Genomic DNA, 13,748 nt, shown 5'->3' with positions numbered 1-13,748 from the left:
CTTCAAGAATGACTATCAAGAGTCAACTTCTACTTCACACCATGAATTTTCTTATCCTTATCAGCTATCAGTCACTATTCAGTGCTACTACCTCCATGCAATGTAATAAAATTCCCAAATGAATGAGATTAATTTTGGAATTAACAGCATGGATTATCATATAAATGAGAAAACAGTATATCTTCCCTTATACTAAACACCAAGTCAAAACAAAACTTAAAATAACATATTCATCATTTACAAGTGTAAGCAGGCAGTTTGTATAAATATTGAAATGCTATACCTCATCAAATTCTTCAGTCATTTTTCTGATGATTTCTGCATTCTGCATATTTCGAAACATCTCTATTCTCACAGTACCTGTGGAACAACAGATTTTATATAGTTAATCTTTTTCTATCCCATGCTAAAAATTAAATTTAACCTGAGCACTGTTTGAAAAGTTTTATATGAAAGTGTTTGGGTTTTTCTTACTTCCCCCAAACTTCTATCTATTCTAAAGGAATCCCTTGTTTAAGAATTTAAAAGTTCTTTAGACATTAAAAAAAAAAACCCTGAATATCCTATGAATTAGATAAGTATAAGGAAAACTATTGAGAGAAGTGTTGAAGAAGGAAAAGACAAAGACATAAAACAATGAATTTATATGGTAAGGAAGCCCCTAAAGATTGACTTAAATATATACTGGTGCTAACCAGACATACAGCTGGTTGCCTTTGTCTGAAAAACATCCAAGTATAGAAAGTGTTATCTCCCTTAAAGGCTCCCTCTGATATTTTTTAATCATCAGAATATTCTTCGATAAACTAAAACTAAATGTCCCATAATCTAACAACACATTTCAGTTATATCTGTTTTTTTGAACATGAAGAGTTGCTCAATAACTTCTACATAAGGATCAAACAACCAAAGAAAAAGTTAACCTCTTTCAACATCTCATTCTTTCGTACTACTTTTACCTTACTTTATTTTTATCTCAAATATGGTTATGTAAATATTATCACTCTTATGAGAATGAGTGGTTTATATTGAAAACCTGTGTTAAAAATAACATTTAAAGAAACTGAAATAAGGTTCAATTTAAAGAAACTGAAATAAGGTTCAAAATCAACTTAGGTACAAAGAATTCCGGCCTAATAATTAAATGAGGTTCAGTTTCAACTGTATAAGTGTAAAATACTCAAGTTAAAAATCACAAAAATAACACTCAATGAATCAGTAAGAAAATAATTACTGTATAACCTCTGACAGGCTCCTTGCCAGTGATTACCAGCTCCAACTCAAATCACAACTAGGAATGTAGGTGGGAAGAGTCTCTGAAATGTACTGTACGCTTACAGGAAAGACCATGGAAGCAGTAGGGTAGCCACTAAAAGTCAAAGTATGATCTTAATTCTGAGTCCCAACAAAAACTACAATGGAACATGTGGCACTTATTAAACTCGATTTAACTGAATTAAAATCTATAAAATGAGAAAAAAGCCCTATCTGCCCTATCTTTTAATCAGGATCATTTAAAAGCACAGTTTATTTACTGACACATAGTTCTCATTCATTTTCTGGATGATGAATTAAGTACTACCAACAGATATTCCCAATATTCAACTTTAGAGATGACAGTCTAGGCTGGAATGTGGATGAAAAGGAAAAATATTTTTAAAGAGTTCTTCCCCAACATGCAATTTCTGAAACAAAATGAGAAACTTTTTATCCTGATTTTATTTTTTTATGTGAAAAACAGTAACGTAGAGAGTATTCAACAGTGTTGAAGACAGGTTGTTTATGTACTACAATACAGCCTTTATTTTCAGAGGATTTTAAAAAATTAAATAAACAAGAAATGTGCTCAACTGATAATTGTAACTAATCTCAAATAAAAGTAACTTTCTGTTAGACATTCTTAAAATCACTCAAAACAAAATTGTTTCTATTTAACTTTGTTTGGGTCATGAAATATTCTGTCAATCTGAAATAACATTCCCATAGATAAAAAGCATGTAATTTCAGGGGTTAATTCATGGTACTCTTGATAAGTAAAAACATTCATAAGTACTAATAAAAAAGCAAAAGAAGTAAAATTAGATGTTAAAATTTTTGAACATGGGAAGAATTAACTGTTCTTCTTAGGGAGATGGAAATATTTTATATTTTGAATGGAATGTCATTACATGGTTGTACGCATTTGTCAAAAGCCACCTATCTGTATACTGTGTGTGAATTTTAATGTATGGAAATTAGATCTTGGTAAAGTTGATTTTTTAAAAATTCAAGAAAAGGGACAACATTAATTCTACTACTTCATTAATAAGTTGCACATATCACTCTTAAAATACTCCCAGTGTAAATAATGTTCAACTACTCTATATCCATGATTGACATGGCAGTTTTCATATTCAGTGGAGTCTTAACTATACTTTCAGTAAAATAGCTATGTTAGTTCATAAAGAGAGGACTATTTCACTGCATCAATTTCATGTGGTAAAGTGAAGAGCAACAAAACAGTAACTAGCATTAAAAGCAATATGAAAAAAACCTCACGCTTAGCATCTTTAAAGATGACTACAATATACAAATATCAATTACTAATAAAATAAAATCAGATGTTTAAAGCCATAATTTTGAAAATGAACAGAAGCTTGTTACTGATTTTTCTTTTAAGGACGAAATTCCTTCTCCTGCCACAATGACTATTCCAAAGATTAGCCTATTTACTTATTTTCCAACTGTTCATTCTTCTCCAATCGGGTACCACAACTCTACAGAAACTGCTTCCTCACACCAGCTGTCTCCGAACTGCTACATCAAACAGTTTTTCCTTAGTAATAATCTATCTAATGTATTTAAAGAATTTGCTTATTTTATTGGGTCCCACAGCAGTATATATTTACACTATATTCTCTGATGACTTATTTTTATTTCTTTCAGTTACTTTTAGTCATTTAACCTAAGTACATACAGGTAATTTCTAAAGCTCAATCCAAGCATTCTTCTTTGCCCTTTTTTTACATTTTCTAACCCGGATGTGGTCCCTACCTATCTACCTCACCCACTAGAATAAAGTATGGCAGAGACCACTACTTACTGAACTTTGTATTCCCCCATGAACCTTGAAAATGCCTGACATGTTAAGCTCCTCTGCCCTTTTAAGCTTTCTTTGACAAAGAAAAAAATCTTGCCTTAATTCAACACTAATGTTCAAAATAAATTAAAAAGCTAATCTCAGTTCATCTTTGGATTCTTGGTTCTTAAAGATGCATATTTCTAATAGAAGATTATCCTAAGATTATGGATAGTAAAGGTAAATAAAAAATCTGAAATGATTCAGATTCATGGAAACATAAATATCTGAAAATAAAGAATAAAAGAGAAAAGATCACCTTCCACTCTCTTAAATACTAACAAGTTATCTATGAGAATCCTAAAAGAATAAGCCACCAACATACATATTTTATATTAAAAAGTAAAAGTTTGCTTGAGCAGGCCCTCCTCACAAGATTGTACTTTTTTAATAAAGCAAAAGGAAGAACTTTCAAAACTGTCATTTTAAACTATGAATAATTTTAGAAATGGAAGTAACATCAGAAAACTACCATCAAGTTCTTAATCATTTAAACTATGTCAAATGCTGGTAACAGCAGAAATTGATACAATCCCTGTGGTATGCAATTCGGCAAATGTCTACCAAAACTAATTTACATCCTCTTTTGTCTTGATATTGTACTTGTTGCAAAGTATCCATAAAATCACACATGTGCAAAATAATGAATATACAAGGTTATTCCCTGAAGCACTGTCTGTAACAGTAAAATAGGAAAAAAAAACCCTATGCCCATAAATAAGAATCTGATTAAATAAGTAAAAATGGTGATGATAACAACAATGGTGGTGGCAGTCTACATCTGGGTGCTCACCATCTGCCAGGTATTGTGCTAAATAAGTGCTTAAACTTCCAAACAACCTTATTCAGAATACAATTTTTCTCCCATTTTACAGATGAGAAAATTGAGGCACCTAGAGATTTAGCAACTTGTAAAAAGGGTTTTCCAGCAGCACATCCATGGCCTGCATGAAGGCAATCTGGCTATATAGGTCCATGAAAACCACTACTTTTAATTGGCTCTTAAAGTCAATGGAAGTCATGGAGACAAAAAACAATAAAGCTATCTATGACTGATACGAAAAGACCTGTAGGATACATTTATACCTGAAAAAAGAAGGGATAGGTTCCAGTTCAAGATGGTGATGTAGGAAGACCCTGAACTCATCTTCTCCCATGGACAGAATTAGTCTAGTTACATATGGAAAATTTTCCTCTTAAAAAAAGTATTAAAAAAAAAAAACATAAAGGCTGGCTGAATGACAATTATACATCAGGCAAACGAGAAGAAAACCACATCAAAGCAGGTAAGAGAGGCTGGCACAAAATTTCACCAAATATGGCACAAAATAAACCCGACCTACAGCACAGGGAAACACAAGCGAGAGGGAACTCAAAATCAGAGCTTCTCCCTGAGGACTGAAGGGCTCAAACCCCACATCAGGCACCAAAAATTTTTAAGACATGCACTTGAGAGATAAGCCAACACCCGCCCCCCCCCCCTCGCCACCAGCCAAAACATCTAATTTTGAAAACCAACAGAGCCTCACATCCTGAGACCCACAGGACAACACCAATCTGGTAGAAAGCTCTTAAATGGCCTGCACAACTTGGACTCATCTACCCAGCGCCCAGCTCAGAGGCAGCCTAAAGCAACTCAACTTGAACTGAATCCGGATCACCTGCTTACATTAAAACCATGGCCTAAGGGGCAGGCATCCAATTTAACACACACATCTAGGAGCCTGCTGAAACACTCTCTGGGGATGGAGAATGGCAGGCACCATCTCACACTTTCCCTTTGCTGTGCTCCAGAGCACCAATATTTCCCGAAAGAGAGAAGACTACATGTGCCTGGTGCCCCAATTTTTCTGGCTGCTACCCAGGATATGATTCTTGATCGCCTGGCTCTAAAGGCTAGGGGAGCTTGCATTCCTGATCACATGCAACTGTAATAATCAGTGTCACCCAGAATGGAGCTCATACCCATCTGGTGCCCTGATTTTTGTGACCGCTACCAGGGATCACCTTTACTTCACCTGGCTTTCGTGGTCAGTGGGGCTGACATTTGTAGGTACTGCAACACTGTAACCAATGAAGACAGAGTTCTAAACCAGCTACCACCTCCAGGGCACAGCAAGAGGCAACAGATCCAAGAACTCAGTCTTTCTGTGAAAGAGACCTATTAGCTAAACATTATGATTGTGGCTTGAGGGGCAGGGTTCTCTCTAAACATGCATCTAGGGGTTGACTGTAATCCTTTTCAAAGATTTCAGAGGATGGGCACTATCTTCACACTCACTCTCTGCAGTGTTCCAGAGCACCAGTGTCTCCTGCTGAGAAGCTTTACATGCATCTGGTACCCTGGTTTTTGTGTCTAATACCTGGGACATTTTGCAACTGGAGCCCAGGGCTCCCTGATCACTGGGATCTGGTTGCAAAAGGGGCTTGGGTACCTGGGTTCCATGGGACTGTGGCAATTAGAGGGATGGTTCTGGGCAGGTTACCACACGTAGCCCACTGCACAGACAGCTGGCTGAAGCACATTTCCCGGTCTATGAAAGAGGCCACTTTGCTTCTCCTGCAGCTTTGGATTGAGAAGCAGCCTTCAAGGGTTTTTTAAACATCTTTATTGGAGTATAATTGCTTTACATTGTTGTGTTAGTTGATGCTGTATAACAAAGTGAATCAGCTATACGTATATATATATATATATCCCCTCCCTTTTGCATCTCCCTCCCACCCTCCCTATCCCACCCCTCTAGGTGGTCACAAAGCACCGAGCTGGTGTCCCTGTGCTATGCGGCTGCTTCCCACTAGCTATCTATTTTACACTTGGTAGTGTATATATGTCAACAGGATTCAGGTTTGACACACATACGGTGGCATATGGAGCGGCTCTAAAGGAACATAGACTGTGGATGTCATTTTGGCACTCTCCTTTTGCCTTGCTCCAGCTCACTGTTATCTCCTACAAAGAAGTTATACACTCATCTGAAGTTCTGATTTTTCTGACTGCTGCCCAAGGTATACTTCCAGATTGCCTGGCTCTGGTAACCAGTGAGGCTTATGTTTGCAGCCTTTCAGGACTGCATATATTATATCTACATACTTTTAAAAACGGCTAGCTGATGGCTTGGCTTCTAGTCAGCCTGAATCTAGGTGCTGAAATCTTCCACTCTGGGACAGTGACAGGCCTTGGCTCATCCTCAACTACTGGGAGCTATTAAAAATATATTAGGATGCTTAGACAAGCAAAGAGGTTTGAGAGACGACCAATAGCTGGGGCAAGGCTGAACAAAAAGGTTCACCTCCTACACAAGGCCACTCCTTCAAGACTGGGAGGGGGTGGTTGTTTCATCCACTGTATATAAACCAATAGAGAGAGTCAAGCAAAATGAAGAAACAGAGGAATATTTTCCAAATGAAAGAACAACAAAACTTCAGGGAAAAAAAAAAAAACTTTAATGAAATAGAGATAAATATTTTACCTGATAAAGTAATGGTCATCTGATATCCACCAAATGGGTGGTAATGGGAGTAATGGATAAGTGAGAACTTCAACAAAGAGATGGAAAACATAAAAAAGCACCAATACAATTCACAGAGATGAAGAACACAATAACTGAATTGAAAAGTACACTAGATGGGTTCAAGACAAAATGAAACAAAAGAAAAAATCAAACAACTTGAAGACAAGGCACTAGAACTTACCCAATCACAGCAGCAAAAAGAAGAAGGTCAAAGACAGCTTAAGTGACTCATGGGATGATACCAAACATACTAATATTCACATTTTAGGTCTCCCAGAAGAAGAAGAGGGAGAGAAAGGGGGCAGAAAACAGACATTCAAGTCCAGGAAGCCTAGAGAGCTCCAAAAGAGATGAACTGAAAATGGCTCACAGTAAGGCACATTATAAATAAAATGTCAAAAGTTAAAGACAAGAAGATAATATTTAAAACAATGAGAAAAACAACTAGCTATATACAAGAACTCCCATGACACTATCAGCACACTTTTTAGCAAAAACTCTGCAGGCCAGAAGGGAATGCATGATATATTCAAAGTGCTGAAATAAAACTTCCAACCAAGAATACTATACCTGGAAGAGCTCTCATTCAGAATTCAAGGAGGGAGAGTTTTTCAGAGATGCAAAAGCTAAAGGGGTCCATCACTACTAAACCAGCCTACAAGAAATGTTAAATGGATGTCTTTAAGCTGAAAGGAAAGGGCACTACTTAGTTATCAGAACACATATGAAAGAATAAATCCCACTTAAAAGTAAATATATAGTGAAGTAGTGGATTAATGACTTATGAAGCTAATATGAAGGTTAAAAGACAAAAGTAATAAAAATAAGCATGACAGTAATTAGTTAAGGGATACATAAGATTTTTAAAATGTAACATGAAAAATATAAAATGTGGACAGTGCAAAGAGAGTAAAAACGTTAAGCTTTAAAACAGGATGGATGAAACTTAAGTTGTTACCAACTTAAAATGTGGTTGTAAGTGTCATGACAACCCAAAGCAAAAACCTACAGTATAAATACACAGAAGATAAAAAGAAAGGAATATATACATATCGCTAAAGAAAGTCATCAAACTATTCTGTTGGCCAAAAAGTTCATTATGGAAAAATATTACAGAAGATGTTAACATGTTACAGAAAAACCCGAACGAACTTTTCAGCCAACCCAATACAAAGTAGGAGAGGCAAAGAAGAAAAAAGGAACAAAGAGTAACTATAAAAACAACTAGGAAACAATTAACAAAATGGTAATAAACACAAACCTATCAGTAACTACTTTAAATGTAAAAGGACTAAATTCTCCAATCAAAAGACATGGAGTGGATAAATGAATAAAAACACAAGTCCCATCTATACGCTGCAAACATGAGGCACACTTTAGATGTAAGGACACACACAGACTGAAGTAAAGGGATGGAAAAAAGATATTCCATGCAAACGGAAACCAAAAGAAAGCTGCAGTAGATATATATATATATATATATGAATACACACATCACACATAACAGACTTAAGAGAAAATTAATGGTATAGATATAATAAAAAATAATAGTAAAGGAGTTGTCCAACAAAAGGATCAACATTTGAAAATATTTACGAACCAAACATATGAAGCAAATATTAAAAGAACCAAAGGGAGAAAGAGAAAGCAATACAATTATAGAAGACTTTCATACCCTACTTAAACCAATAGACAGATCATCCAGACAGAAAATCAATGAGAAAACAACTGCCTTAAATGACATTAAACCAGATGGATGTAACAGATATTTATAAAACATTCCACCCAAAATCAACAAAATACATATTTTTCTCTAGTGCACAGGGAACATTTTCTAAGATAGATCATATGTTTGGCCACAAAACAGTCTTAATTAATTTAAGAGGACTCAGTTTTGGCTGAAAAGATGGCAGAGTAGAAGGACGTGAGCTCCCCCCTTCTGACAAAAACACCAACATAACAACTAAATGCTGAATAACCATTGACCAAAAAACAGAAAAGAAAAACAAACAAACAAACCCAGAACACTGGAAGCTGCCAAAAAAGATACCCTACATCCAAAGACAAAGAAGAAGTGATGGGACAGTAGGAAGGGCACAATCACGATAAAATCAAATCTCATACCTGCCATGTGGGCGACCCAGAAACTGGAAAATAATTATACCACAGAAGTTCTCTCACAGGAGTAAAAGTCCTGACCCATGTCAGACTTCCCAGCATTGGTACCTGGCGAAAAGAGGAGGAGCCCCCAGAGAATCTGGCTTTGAAGGACAGCAGGGTTTGATCGCAGAAATTTCATAATACTGGGAAAACAGAAACTCCTCTTGGAGGGTGCACACAAGGTCCCGTGTGCAACAGGACCCAGGGAAAAAAGCAGTGACCTCATAAGAGACTGGGCCAGACCTGTTAGTATTAGATGGTCTCCTGTGGGGTCGAGAGTGAGGCTGTAGCTCACTGCTGGGACACAGACACTGGGAGTGGTGGTTCTGGTGAGTATTCATTGGTGTCAGCCCTCCTGGAGGACACCATTTCCTCCCGAAGATCTAGCCCCACACAAAAGCCCATAGGCTCCACTACTCGGAGGCCTCAGGCCAAACAACCAACAGAGCAGGAACACAGTCCCACCCATCCACAGACAGTCTGCATAAAGTCTTCCTGAGCTCAGCCCCTCCCACCAGAGGAACAATACCCAGCTCCACCAACCAGTGAGCAGAAGGCCCACAAGGATGCATGCACAAGCGTCATAGCCTCATCCACCACAGGGGCAGACAGGAGAAGCAAAAAGAACTACAATCCTGCAGCATGCAAAACAGAAACAGCAATCACAGAAAGTTAGACAAAATGAGAGGGTAGAGGGATATGTCCCAGATAAAGGAACAAGATAAAACCCCAGAAGAACAATTAAGTGAAGTGGAGATACTCAATCTACCAGAAAAAGAATTCAGAGTAATGAGATTGAAAATACTCCGAGATCTCAAAAAAATAATGGAGGCACAGATTGAGAAGATACAAGAAATATTTAACAAAGACCTAGAAGAAGTACAGAACAAACAGATGAACTATACAATAAGTGAAATGAAAAATACAATAGAAAAAAATCAATAGGAGAGTGAGGCAGAAGTGAGCTGAAAGACAGAATGGTGGAAATCACTGCTGTGGAACAGAATAAAAAATAAAATGAAAAGAAATGAGGACAGTCTCAGAGACCTCTGGGACAACATTAAACACACAAACATTGGCATTATATTATAGGAGTCCCTGAAGGAGGAGAGAGAAAGGACATGAGAAACTATTTGAAGAGATAATAGCTGAAAACTTCCCTAACAAGGGAAAGGAAACAGTCACCCAAGTCCAAGAAACACAGAGAGTGCCAGGCAAGATAAACCCAAGGAGGAATACGCCGAGAAACACAGTAACCAAACTGACAAAAGTTAAAGACAAAAACAAAATGTGAAAAGCAACATATAAAAGAAATCCCATCAGGTTATCAGCTGATTTCTCAGCAGAAACTCTGCAGGCAAGAAGAGAGTGGCACGATATATTGGGTTGGCCAAAAAGTGCCTTTGGTTTTTAAGTAAAAATGAAAGACACACTTTTCATTTTCACCAACAACTCTATTGAACAACGGAGTCATCCCTTTGTTCCACTACCTTCTGCCATTTTTCAGGCAACTTAACTCCATCTTCCCAAAACTTTTTATCTTTTTGAGCAAAGAACTGTTCCAGGTGCCTTTTACAGTCTTCCAGGGAATTGAATTTTTTTCCATCAAGAGAATTTTGCAGTAATCCAAAGGTGCAATGTCTGGTGAATACAGTGGGTTAATCAGAACTTCCCATCCAAGCTGTAATAGTTTTTGCCTGGTCATCAAAGACACGCACGGTCTTGCGTTATCCTGATGGAAGATTATGCGTTTTCTGTTGACTAATTCTGAACACTTTTCATCGAGTGCTGCTTTCAGTTGGTCTAATCGGGAGTAGTACTCGTTGGAATTAATTGTTTGGTTTTCTGGAAGGAGCTCTTAATATAGGACTCCATTCCAATGCCACCACATACACCACATCACCTTCTTTGCATGAAGACCAGCCTCTGGTGTGGTTGGTGGTGGTTTATTTCACTTGAACCGACAATCTCTTCCACTCCACATTATTATCTAGTAACCAATTTTCATTGCCCGTCAAAATTAGTTTTAAAAGTGAAACGTTTTCATTAAATTGCAGTAGAGAATCACATAGGGAAATAGGGTCAAGATTTTTTTCGCTTAACTTATGTGGAACCCAAACATCAAAGCGATTCACATAACCAAGCTGGTGCAAATGATTTTCAACGCTTGATTTGGATATTTTGACTATGTCGGCGACCTCCCGTGTGGTATACCGTTGAAATTTCCAGCACAAAACTTCGCAAACCACCTTTGACATGTTCAATCAGACACAGCATCTTCTCCATACACTGCACAATTTTTTTGAGTGCTTCAGTTGTGTTTTTACCTTTCTTGAAATAATAAATCATAATATGCAGAAAACGTTGCTTTTTATCTTCCATCTTCAATATTAAAATGCGACAAAAAAATTCACCAAATTTGATGTCTTTTTTAAAATGCACGCTGATATAACAGCTGTCAAATACAATCTACCAAAACTGTTTTGAATGAAGTTAAAGCCAACTAAGTACTACTATAGCAATCTTACAGAAAAAACTGAACAAACCTTTTGGCCAACCCAATATTTAAAGTGACGAACGGGGAAAACCTACAACCAAGAATATGCTACCTTGCAAGTCTCTCATTCAGATTCCACAGAGAAATCAAAAGCTTTACAGACAAGCAAAAGCTAAGAGAATTCAGCACCACAAGACCACCTTAACAACAAATGCTAAAGGAACTTTTCAAACTGAAAAAGAAAAGGCCACTACTACAAACAAAATTACTAATAGAAAAGCTCACTGGTAAAGGCAAACATAAAATAAAGGTAGGAAATCATCTGCACACAAATATGGTATCAAAACCAGCAACTGTGAGAAGAGAACACAAATGCAGGATACTGGAAATGCATCTGAAATTAAAAGACCAGCAAATTAAAACAATCTTGTTTATATATAGGCTGTTATATCAAAACCTCATTGTAACCACAAACTGCAATTCTACAACAGATACACATACAAAAAAGAAAAAAGAAGCAAAACACAACACTGAAGTTAGTCATCAAATCGTAACAGAAGACAACAAAAGAGGAAGGGTTAAAAAAAAAAAAAAGAGGAAGGGTAAAAAAAAGGCCTACAAAAAGAAATACAGAATTTTTAAGAAAATGGCAATAGGAACATACATACCAATAATTACCTTAAATGTAAAAGGATTAAATGCTCTAAGCAAAAGACACAGACAAGCTGAATGGATACAAAAACAAGACCTGTACACATGCTGTCTACAAGAGACCCACTTCAAATCTAGGGACACATACAGACTAAAAGTGAGGGGATGGAAAAAGGTGTTCCATGCAAATGATAATCAAAAGAAAGGTGGAGTAGCAATACTCGTATCATACAAAACAGACTTTAAAATAAAGACTATTACAAGAGACAAACAAGGATATTACATAATGATCAGAGGATCAGTTCAAGAAGATATAACAACTGTAAATATATATGCATCCAGCACAGCAGCACCACAATATACAAAGCAAATACTAACAGCCATAAAAGGAAAAATCGACAGTAACACAACAATAATGGGGGACTATAAGACCCCACTTTCATGAATGGACAGATCATCCACACAGAAGATCAAAAAGGAAACAAAGACCTTAAATTTCACATTAGACGAAACTGATATTTATAGAGTATTCCATCAAAAAGCAGCAAGATACACATTCTTCTCAAGTGCACATGGAACATTCTCAAGGACTGATCACATGATAGGTCACAGAAAGAGCCTTGGTAAATTTCAGAAAATTTAAATCATGTCAAGCATCTTTTCTGACTACAACGATTATGAGACTAGAAATCAGTTATAAGAAAAAAACTGTAAAAAAACACAAACACATGGAAGCTAAACAATATGCTACTAAAGAACCATTGGATCAGTGAAGAATCAAACAGGAAATAAAAAGATACATAAAGACAAATGATAATGAAGGCACGATGACCCAAAATCTATGGGACACCATAAAAGCAGTTCTAAGAGGGAATATAATCTTGCCATAGGAAATAAGAAAAATCACAGATAAACAACCTAATCTTATACCTAAAGGAACTAGAGAAAGAACAAACAAAATCCAGAGTTAGTAGAAGGAAAGAAATCGTAAAGATCAGAGATGAAATAAAAACGAAGACAACAACAGACAAGATCAATGAAATTAAAACTGGAATACAAAGATTTCTCGTTATCTCGGCAAATCAATCAACGTGATACACTACATCAACGAACTGAAGAATAAAAACCATATGATCAGAGAGGGGGAAGATGGCATAAGAGTAAGATGCGGAGATCACCTTCCTCCCCACAGATACATCAGAAATACATCTACATGTGGAACAACTCCTACAGAACACCTACTGAACGATGGCAGAAGACCTCAGACCTCCCAAAACGCAAGGAACTCCCAATGTACCTGGGTAGGGCAAAAGAAAAAGGAATAAACAGAGGCAAAAGAATAGGGATGGGAACTGCACCAGTGGGAGGGAGCTGGGAAGGAGGAAAGGTTTCCACACACTAGGAAGCCCCTTCACGGGCAGAGACTGCGGGTGGCGGAAAGGGGAAGCTTCAGAGCAGCGGATGAGAGCGCAGCAACAGGGGTGCAGAGGGCAAAGCGGAGAGATTCCCGCACAGAGGATTGATGCCGACCAGCACTCACCAGCGCGAGAGACTTGTCTGCTCACCCGCCGGGACGGGTGGGGGACTGGGAGCTGAGGATCGGGCTTCGGTCGAAGCGCAGGGAGAGGACTGAGGCTGGCATCGTGAACACAGCCTGCAAGGGGTTAGTGCACCACGGCTAGCCAGGAGGGAGTCCTGGGAAAAGTCTGGACCTGCTGAAGAGGCAAGAGACTTTTTCTTCCCTCTTTGTTTCCGGGTGCACGAGGAGCGCTGCTTAAAGGACCTACAGAGATGGGCGTGAGCCGTGGCT

At 37.5% G+C, this 13,748-nt stretch overlaps 1 protein-coding gene across 2 annotated transcripts in view; it reads right to left on the bottom strand.

The window, feature by feature from the left end:
• STAG1 (STAG1 cohesin complex component) overlaps window positions 1-13,748 on the bottom strand; it is a gene marked incomplete at its 3' end in the record, with an annotated part of 425,107 nt that overhangs the window by 198,324 nt on the left and 213,035 nt on the right. For both annotated transcript variants that reach the window (XM_082840023.1, XM_082840022.1), the window contains exon 6: window positions 284-360. In XM_082840023.1, coding sequence (XP_082696149.1) covers window positions 284-360 — 77 coding nt within the window. The remainder of the gene's footprint in view (window positions 1-283; window positions 361-13,748) is intronic.

The sequence above is a fragment of the Leucopleurus acutus genome (assembly GCF_964270905.1).
Source record: "Leucopleurus acutus genome assembly, chromosome: 5".
Lineage (NCBI taxonomy): Eukaryota > Metazoa > Chordata > Mammalia > Artiodactyla > Delphinidae > Leucopleurus > Leucopleurus acutus.
This window is presented reverse-complemented; position numbering and strand designations above follow the sequence as displayed.